The sequence below is a fragment of the Gadus chalcogrammus genome, chromosome 6, assembly GCF_026213295.1.
Source record: "Gadus chalcogrammus isolate NIFS_2021 chromosome 6, NIFS_Gcha_1.0, whole genome shotgun sequence".
In the NCBI taxonomy this organism is placed as follows: Eukaryota; Metazoa; Chordata; class Actinopteri; order Gadiformes; family Gadidae; genus Gadus; species Gadus chalcogrammus.
The window spans coordinates 5,921,589-5,932,197 of NC_079417.1; the positions used below are offsets into that span (position 1 = coordinate 5,921,589).

The 10,609-nt window shown below is 45.6% G+C and overlaps 1 protein-coding gene across 1 annotated transcript; it reads left to right on the top strand.

Moving 5' to 3' along the window:
* Positions 1 to 5,363: 5,363 nt before the first annotated feature.
* On the top strand, positions 5,364 to 10,602 carry LOC130384865 (fibroblast growth factor 17-like). The gene is given in 6 exon segments (XM_056593257.1): positions 5,364 to 5,623; positions 5,738 to 5,774; positions 6,033 to 6,046; positions 6,048 to 6,208; positions 7,477 to 7,583; positions 8,273 to 10,602. Coding segments are annotated over 6 exon segments (681 nt in total). The 5' UTR covers positions 5,364 to 5,576; the 3' UTR covers positions 8,588 to 10,602.
* The last annotated feature ends 7 nt before the right edge of the window (positions 10,603 to 10,609 follow it).

A 10,609-nucleotide genomic window follows, 5' to 3' on the forward strand; every position in this document is an offset into this window, starting at 1 on the left:
TTTTTTTCCTGATAACTTTTTAATTGAAAGCACTATCCTGTTCATTCTACTGTGACAACCGCATTTCCCTAAAGGGATGAGTAAAGTAACATCTTATCTTATCTTAAATCCATAAGTTGCCGCGCTATTCGACACAGATCACAAACTTCCAAGGGAGGAGGAAGGTGTTGTGGGCCTACTTTGTTTTTACGATATATAGCAGACGGCAGGCAATTGAGGTTAAACAGCTAGGTTACCTTTCTCTCTCTCTCTCTCTCCCTCCTGGAGCATTATCATTACCTGGCCGGCTGGATAGCCGAGTATATAATAAGTGCTCACCTGCTGCAGTGCCTAAAGACAGGGTTTAGCCAGCTATGTTTCCGTCCGGGCCGAGCAGAAGGTGTTCAGAGGTGTTCTAACAGAAACATCCCCGGTGAGGAATTCCTCTGTGTTTTCATTTCGAGGCCCGCTGACACCAACGACATATGTCTGTCGCCCGGCCGTCAACCGATGGGGGGAATAAATCTAGCGAGCGAGCCTCGATGAGACGCTGAAACCCAAACCGGTCAGCTGTAATGGCCCCGCCGGGTCCACCTAGGGCCAGGGGGTCACATGTTTCAGGGTCCATGGCTAATTTGCGAGACAGATTTTGTGTTTTGCTAGGCCCCGTGGAGGTCAAAGTGTTTGCATGCTGTTTGTTTTCTGGGCACAGAGACGCATGATTGTTCAAGGAGCCGACGCCATGAGAGCTTCTGTAGCGACATAAAAGAGAGAAGGTGGTAATATGTATTAATGAAGACACGCTACCCTGTGATTGGCCTCTTGCTCAGGGACGGGGGAGGTTGTTGACAGCATAGGTTAAGGTGGATCATTGGACAGGACTTGAGTCTGATGTGGAGAAATGATCATGACCATCTGGATGAGATGCCTGAAAAAGCAAGAGGCTTGGATCTAAATGTATACATATGTATATTTGTATTAATATATTACACAGCGATTTATCAAAATTGTATATGCCGCACACTCATCGTACATTCAAACATGCCTCTCTCTCTCTCTCTCTCTCTCTCTCTCTCTCTCTCTCTCTCTCTCTCTCTCTCTCTCTCTCTCTCTCTCTCCTCCTCTTTCTCTCTCCCTCTCTCTCTCTCTCTTTCTCTCTCGCTGTCTTTCTCTTTCACTATGTGTATTTCTCTTTACCATGGGGTGCTGTTCACTAGTGAGTTCTGCTGCCACCTGCTAAACATCTCTGTTGGATCTGGTCAGATCAGCATGGAGGTATCTGCAAGGAAGCAATTAGTGTGTGTGTGTGTGTGTGTGTGTGTGTGTGTGTGTGTGTGTGTGTGTGTGTGTGTGTGTGTGTGTGTGTGTGTGTGTGTGTGTGTGTGTGTGTGTGTGTGTGTGTGTGTCTGCGTGCGTGTGCGTGTGTTTGTGTGTGTGGACCCAGAGGCCTGTATAGCCTCTAGAAGGTTTTGAGTGTAAGATGGGGGTGATCAGAAGGAGGGTGGGTGTGTGTTTGAAGGGGGGGGGCGACTAGTTCAAATTTATTGCCCTTGTCAGCTGTGTCAAATTTGGCAAGCTCAAATGGTCATCTTTACAAATGGCTGAGGGCTGTAGCTTCGGGTCAGCAGGCCCTGTGGTGTTCACTCAGAGCAACCCAACCCAATCTAGAACCAACCCTAGAACTGATCTACAACCAATGCACAATCTATACACAACTGATCACGAATCACAATCACCCAACCAACCAATACCAATCAATTGATCCGAAACACCAAACCATCCACGAGCTCATCATGTCATGGATCACCACTACAGCAAGGGGGAATGTTACACGCACCCGCCACCCCTCCACCCGCCACCACAGGTACGACCAGAGCAGAGCGAGATCTTCTTCATCTTCGGCGGGCTCCAGTAAAAAGGGGAGACCACCCACTTTCTCCCCCGCATTGTCTCTATTTTTGCAGGGCCAGAGTGGAGTGACCAGTTGCTGTTTATGACTGAGCTGTTTTTTTACGATGTGGCTGAAGCTGTCGAGGGACCACCACTTCTCCTCTCACTGTCCGCCACGCGACGCTCTGGAGACACACAGGAACATGGACCTTGAAAATGATTAGTTCCGCCTCCGTGTTTTCCCACGTAAAGGTTGCTTAAAGTAACAGAGACACAATTGAGCTATATCATAAAAACTAGTGCATAAAAATTTATGTTTGTGTGCCATTTAAACCATGATGAGGCTAATCAAGTATTTAAATGATCAAATAGGTTTTTCTTTTTATCCGTTGGTTGTGTCGCCAGATCAACAAACACAAATATACATTAATTATAGTATTAATAATAATATAGACCAGGTGAATGAGTTATGATCTCCCGGTTTCTAAAATGTGTGTGTGTGTGTGTCTGTGTTTGGGGGGGGGGGAGCATGTGTGCGTTTGTATGTGTCTGTGTGTGTGTGTCTTTGCGTACGTTTATCTGTATATATTCATGTATAATTCCGTGTGAAGTGTGTATAAGTGTGTGCAGGTGATGGGTTGTTCCCTGGGAGTCGGATGGCTGCTGGGTAGGTTGGGTGCTGCGTTGGGGTGATGGGACCAGGCTGGGTGAGGGGTCGGGGCGTCTGGGTGCTGTGCCACTAGGTGCTGTCCGCTGAGCCCTGGGTGCTGAGCGTTGGATACTTGGCGCGGGGTTGAATGCCACAGTGATGAGACCAGCTCCTGCAAGCGTCCCTTACCCTGGGGGCCCCTTGCTCAGCTCCTATACTTGGAATCTGGTCATAAGAGCCAAACATCGTCCAGAGCACTGCCACCTCAGTCCAGCCCAGCGGGACTGACCTCCCTGAACCCTCCAGAAGGATCAGAGGAACACACCTCGAGCCGCCAAACACTAACCGCTACCTGCTGACATTCATAATAGTGTTGCCGGTAGCTCCAATGACTCTTAATGTGAAGGAAAATCGTGTTGAGCTACGGGACTCTTATTGTGAAGGAATGTCTTATTGAGGGCAGGAGAATCAAGTGGCTACGGTGATTGACTCCCAGACAAAATGTTCTGGGTTCGTCACCCAATGTTCACAGTCTTCCTGTCTGCATCCCTGAACCTTATACTTCACATGAAGTCTCTTAAGATAAAAGCGTCTGCCAAATAGTAATAATAAATACTAAATGTTGGGCTATGGGGCTTGTAATGTGAAGGGGAGTTTGGGGATTTATTTTTAATGATATGAGCAGACATCATTGGATCGTATATCAGCAGACCTGGTGCACATTCTTCTGGCCGCCGTTGGTTCACACACACACAAACACACACACAAATGCACACATACACACACACACACACACACACACACACACACACACACACACACACACACACACATACACACTCCTTCTCATGTGGACACATACATATGCCCATAAGTAAACACATACACCACACATGTGCATGCATACACACACACACACACACACACACACACACACACACACACACACACACACACACACACACACACACACACACACACACACACACACACACAACTACCCACATATGCACACATACATATACACATACGTGAATATAGACACACACACGCACACAGAGGGTTATTTTGGTGAGGTTATGAGGACATCTCACAGCCCCATGTAAATACATACAAACAAACTCACTAATTTGTGCAAACACATACATTCAGACACACTAACACATAGAAACAAACACACACACACACACACACACACACACACTAACACACACAGACACACAACCCTTTTCAATCACATGTGTTGACTGTTTATACTTTTATCCACAGCAATACGTTCATCAGATCACATCTGTCCGTCTGTGTGTGTGTGGTGTGTGTATGTGTTTGTCTGAGGGTGTGACTGTCTGTCTTTCTGCCTCTGTGTTTCTCTGTGTGTCTGTCTATTTGTGTGTGAGTCTGTCTGTCTATCTATCGGATTGATGGTTGACGGGTGACGGGGAGTGACATCACCTACGATACAACAACAGATCTCTCGGTTCTCCGTGATCCAGGTCAACATGTCAGGGATGGCACGCTCCCAAAGCTTAACAACTTTAACGCCTTACCCTGGAGGTGTGGATGGGGGGTGGGCATTGTGTGTGTGTCTCTGGCGTGTGTGTGTGCGTGTGTGTGTGTGTGTGTGTGTGTGTGTGTGTGTGTGTGTGTGTGTGTGTGTGTGTGTGTGTGTGTGTGTGTGTGTGTGTGTGCGTCTGGGTGTGTGTGGTGTGGGTGGATGTGTGTGTATGTGAGGGTGTGTGTGTGTGTGTATTTGTGTGAGTATTTGTGTGTGTGTGTTTGTGTGTGTGTGTGTGTGTGTGTGTGGTGTGTGTGTGTGTGTGTGTGTGTGTGTGTGTGGTGTGCGTGTGTGTGTGGGTGTGTCTGGTGTGTGTGGTGTGGGTGGATGTGTGTGTGTGTGTGTGTGGTGTGTGTGGTGTGTGTGTGTGTGTGTGTGTGTGTGTGTGTGTGTGTGGGTGTGTGTGTGTGTGTGTGTGTGTGTGTGGTGTGTGATTGGGAGAGAGAGTAGAGGTGGTGAAGGGGGAGGGGGGTGCTCAGAGAATTGGAGTGTCAAAGCACTTTGAGGTTCGTGTTACAAACGATGCAAAACTATGTGCCAACTTTGAAATTCAATTGACATTAAATTCACCCCCATTCTACTCTAGTCTGTTCCCTTTAATTATTAATGCGTGCGAGATGAGATGTGATTGGTGCGGGATGATGGGTTGATGGCGGTGATCAAAGCAGCCAGATTGATTATTCTTATTTGATGGAAAAAACACATGATTTGCTCGCCGTCATTGTTTACGCTCACTTCACTTCCTTGAAGATATAGGAGCAGCGTCCTCATATTTAGTCTTTAACACCTAATTACCAGGCCTCTGAGGACCATTTAGATACGTCCTGTTTAATATAACGCTGCAATCATGACGTTACAGCAAATGATTAGCGAGAGTGCGCGAAAAGAGAGAGACAGAGACGAGCATTGCCCGGAGCGTCAAATCTTTTTTTATTATCTGCAAGATCAACTATTTAATGTACGTCTTGCATAATGTATGTACACCCGTATTTGCGAGTTAAATATGTAGTTTTAACTTAGGTTTACTTTAGCTTTCCTCGGAACGGCCCCAAAAAACCTATTGGGTCCCCTGCGCTGCCCACCCACCATAGAAAAAGTTTCAAATTCCACGCATGGGAGGGACTTGGCCCCTCAACATTTAACCAGTGGGCAGAGGCAGCACGGGGAGACAGAGGGCTTTTCAAACTGAGCACAGCACACCCGGCGTGTCCTCAGCCGATACCTGGAATGCATGGGACTTGTGAATAATGATAATGGATATTGGTGCGTCTCTACTCCTGGATCTTTCAACCCAGCTGGAGCACTTGGACCACTGCGACGCTGAACAATTCGTGCTTTTGATTCTATTTTATCCCGGGTGTCCCGATTTTGATGTGTGATGACTTGATTGCGGATCAACTAATGAACGTGTTGCCGCCCGGAGAACATATGCCAGAGCAAGAAGCTGGCGTGGATTACTTCATCCTGTCCTAGGATCACATCAGTATTTTACTTCTGCCCTGGATGACAACAACGACAATGTATGGAATAAACCAGCGCTGCATTTATATGTAAGACCACCTCGCTAATGCTTTATTTTCATCAGTGGAAGTGTACGGTAAAAAATCAATACATTGGTGATGCATGCTCCTTCATAATTATTTATTTTCCTTCTTATTTTGCAGATCATTTCACTTTTTCGTGTTGTGGTGCCAAGCTCAGGTAAGCAACCAATTTGTATGTGTTTGTGCATTGTGTGTCTCTGTGTGTAGTAGGCCTACATGTTTTATGTAGCCTATATTGGAATTGCCATAATCTAGGGCGGCTAACCTGAGCAAGATGATTTTTTCGTGTTAATGGGTAGAATTGGTTCCTCTTGCAAATTACACAAAAAAAATATTTTTTCTAAAATTTCTGACAAATATCATCAAAGTTTAGATATTTGAAAAATATTTGTTATTTTTCCCTTTTTATAAAAAGGGGGAGAATCACCCGTCCTAATTTTAACCAGTATGTGAGGACGCAGGGCGCGGTGACGGACCAGCTCAGCCGCAGACAGGTCAGGGTCTACCAGCTCTACAGTCGCACCAGCGGGAAGCACGTCCAGATTCAGGGCAAGCGGGTCTCCGCCACCGCCGAGGACGGCAACACCTTCGGTAAGCCCCCGAAACCTCCCACCTCTATCTCCATCCTCCCACCTCTCTGCCTTCAATACTCCACCTTTGGAAAACATTTGCTCATGGCTGTGGATTTGAAGCTATCTCTCGTCAGGGGGTCTGGGTGGGTCTGGGTTGGGGTGGGGATGGGGGGGGGGGGGCACGGCTACCTCTACAGGTAGCCGGAGGTCCCACCCTCTACGAGGAGCTGTACTTTCAGGGCCTCTATGTTAATATGTCCCTCCGATCCAAACTGAAGGCCTCTTCGTCTGGCTGGTGATGGGCTGATTAGCGGGGGTCTTTTGTCCACGGCACGGCACCAATACACATCGGCGCGGGGCGGGCGAGGGGTCTTAATGAAGTGATAACGCACTCACGGTTTCAATGCAGTCCACGTGTGTATTCCACCCGTTTCTCTTCTAACGCCGATCACCGTTACGAGACAGGGCCATCACGTTGAACACCTCGTTATGTTTTAGTTTGCATGGAAATGGACCCCCACCTTAGTTATTTCCTTAAAGCGTTCATTTAAAATGTGTTAGGGCCCAATTAAATCACAATGGGCAACCAAGGACACTGCGTGATCGATCCAGACTGTTAATGATTCTTTGATTGGATTTATCGAGTTGTTTATTGAAACCAAGCGATGTAGCCTAATGATGGACTTTATAAGTCTTTAATGTTACTGTTAATCTTGGAACATTAATGGGAATGATGAAATACTATAAAATAAAAACGAAATAAAAAATAAAGAAATAAGGGAATCGATCAATAAAATTGATTATTGAGGAAATGTAGCCTAATTCTCAATCACACAGAGTAGGAATATCAAACCTTCGTTACGCCGATTTTGGATTATAGGCCTACTGCACTTGAATAAACAGAATTAGCGGAGTAAGCCTGCTGACTATTGTTTGGGCATCTTAATGTCAAAAAAAAAATTTTTTGGGAAGATCTGAGCGGACACGTCTGATCTGCTCCACCTCTGAAATGGTTCGTCTTGCCTGTAGGCCACCATTTACATATTTTGATCAAGTTGGTCAGTTAAACAAATTCTACTATTTGTATTTTAAATTACTATAAATGTGAATGACCACACAGTATAAGCTACATTTGGTTTGAGATTGTGCGTATGTGTGTTTGAGAGAGAGAGGGCGATATAAGACATGTGTGTGTGTTTTAGGGGTGATGTTTTTCATTTTCTGGCGATGAATAATATGGATTTATACTATTGCTTGAACTGTTTCTTGTCTTGGCTCTGTCCCTAGCCCGTCTGTATGTAGAAACGGACACGTTCGGCAGCAGAGTTCGGATCCGAGGAGCAGAAAGCGGTCGCTATCTCTGCATGAACAGAAAGGGGAAACTAGTGGGAAAGGTTTGTCTTCAGTCTCTCTTCTTATTCCTTCTCCAACTCCTTCAGTCCACTCTGATTTATTTAAGATGATTTTAACATTATTTTCGTGCGTGCGTGCGTGCGTGTATGTGTTCCGATTATTTAGACGAATCACACCATTATTATTAGGTGTCTACAGCAGTCAAATGTGTTGTAGACGCTTGACCTATTTTTACTTTAGAATAAGGCAACCCTGGTTTACTTTGCTTCCATCTATAGGCCAAAAGAGATATATCATCCTTATGCCCTTCAGATCACATCCGCGAAATATATAAATATCAAATCCATACAGATACAGTAGCCTATATATCTCAATATATGTCAGTATATGTGCCTTGAGAGAGAGAGAGAAACATCTTAGAGCTTTGTTATGTTTTGTAACAGCGTTAGATAATGCAACACATTGATCAAGAGCATTTATTTATAATGAATGAAGATCATTTGAATACTCAATTCTTCCTATGAGATGTTTAACCCTTGAACTCTAGCATTTCCCATCTTATCCCAAGTATCTTCACATTAAAAGGTGCTAATAATAATATCCTGCTGTTTGTTGCATGTCAAGATAATGGAGGATCATAATGTTCTCATCCTGGTCATCCCAGCAGGAACCAGGACAGTAGTAGAATTACAAAGAGATCATCTAATATACTCTTCCCCTCTCTCCCCAGCCCAACGGCCGGGGCATGGACTGTATCTTCACCGAGGTCGTCCTGGAGAACAACTACACAGCCTTCCAGAACGCCCGCTACGACGGTTGCTTCGTGGGCTTCACCCGCAAGGGCCGGCCACTGAGGGCCTCCCGGACCCGGCAGAACCAGCGCGAGGTCCACTTCATCAAGAGGCTCCACAAGGGCCCCCCGCCCTTCCCCAACACGGATCACAGTAAACACTTTGAGTTCATCCGCTTCCCGCCCATACGGCGAGCCAAGCGGAACCGCAAGTCCCCCCCCACGTCCATTCCCCCGACTTCCTCCTCCTCATGAGCCCGCCCCAGCGATGACCACGGTGGATGTGGTGTCTTTGCTTGTGGTGGTGATGACTCGGACTGATGATGACATCGCCGGGACAGGAGACGATGTGAATTTATTTTTGTATATTATTATTCAGAGAGAGTGAGATAGAGAGAGCGAGATAGAGTGAGAGAAACAAAGACACTGCCGAGGTCAGTGAGGCGATGTGTTGCATTGACAATCGTGTGTAAATATGGAAGAGAGAGGAAGATGGATGATATTTAATAGACCTGTGTGTGTGTGTGTGTGTGTGTGTGTGTGTGTGTGTGTGTGCGTGTATGTGTGTGTGCGTATGTGTGCGTGTGTATGCGTGTGTGTGCGTGTGTATGCGTGTGTGTATTTGTGTGTGAGTGTGTACGTGTGTGTTTTTACACTCACTGGCAGTAGTGCCAGTAACGTATATGAGATGAGAGGCCATGGGGGTGAGGGTGTTAATAAACACAGACTGACCACAAACCTGCAGACAAATGAAACACTGTGACCCTTCAGATCACAGCTTTGTACAGTGGGGCCAAAATAGATTTCCAAATTAAGAGCCCTCTCCCCTTTTTATAAGGACAACACAAGCTGCCTAGACACGCCAGAATGGCAACAATGACACAACATCCCACAACACACGATACAGACAACATCAAACCAAACAACAAACAAACAAACAAACAAACAGAAATCACCCAAAATGCATCATAATGTAAAGGCATTCAAATCTTATATAAATAGTGCAATACATTGTATATTTGGTCCGTTATGAAACAAAAATAACATATTTAATTTACCACATCACATCACAAAAACACAGATCATACAGCAAACCACCATATCATACTGCCATACAACAGCCACATACATTTTATAAGAGCCCAGCCTGCAGGTCCTGCGGCGTGACCCCTGCTGGGACAACACGCAGCTCCCCGCCTTCCACTCCATAGCCTACCTCCTGATTAAAAGAGTAGCGACGGACGGAAGGAGCTCCGATGCACTTGGACCAGATAAAACTCACCAGTGATATTAGCGCCATTAAGGCCTAATGGGTGTTGATAAGAAACCCCGATTGGCTGGCCAGGAGATCACAAGAGTTCGTTTGGTTTCCACGGGTAAAGAAATGTATTGACATCTATTTCAGGACTGATGCGAGATGCCTCTTGAAGGAACAATTTGCGGGACGTCATAGTTGACTGAGTGTCGCGCGGGGTTGGCATTCATGCCCTCATCATCGCTAATCCTCTCCCGTCATCGTTTGTCTCATCTGCTGATGTATCGAGGATGTATCCCGCTGTGGTTCATTAAAAGTACTCAAACATTGTCTTAAGTTGTGACCCTGTTCTAATGCATGTTTGTGCAAGTAAACAACACAATATTTCTAATAATAACCTGCAGTAATATAGGATACGATATGGTTGCATGATCGAAGTTACGGATTTAGAGTTATGTGTATAATTCTCCCATTCGGGTCAAAAAAATCACCAAGTGATGAGGGAGGAAAAGTCATCCTAGTTGAGAAATAAGAACTCAAATATATCAGTTAAACAGCTATGTCAAATAAGACAACATAAAGGCATAAATTAGACGTCAAATAATCCAGAAAATACCTCAGATATCCTACCGGTAGATGTGGTTCTGTATGTGTTGCTGGCGGTTGGTTTTCACCTCTCTGGTGACCTCTAGAGGCATGTCTCTGAAATGATCTCAGAAATCCTACCGGTTGATGCGGTTTAGCATGTGTTGCTAGCGGTAGGTTTGCATCACTCTGGCGCCCTCTAGAGGCATGTCTCCGAAATCACGCCCGGTCAGGTGGTCAGTCAGCTGATTCCCCACAACCAGGAAGCTGATTGCACTTTTTTCAGTGTTTGGAAAGAAAAGCCACCAGGTTATCGTAAACATCAACAAAAACTAGACACCCTGCGCTGGTATATCCATTCGTTTTTATGTTTTAATAAATACGAACGAGTATTAACACACATTTAACATGTTTGGTGGCGCCGACGAAGAGGATGG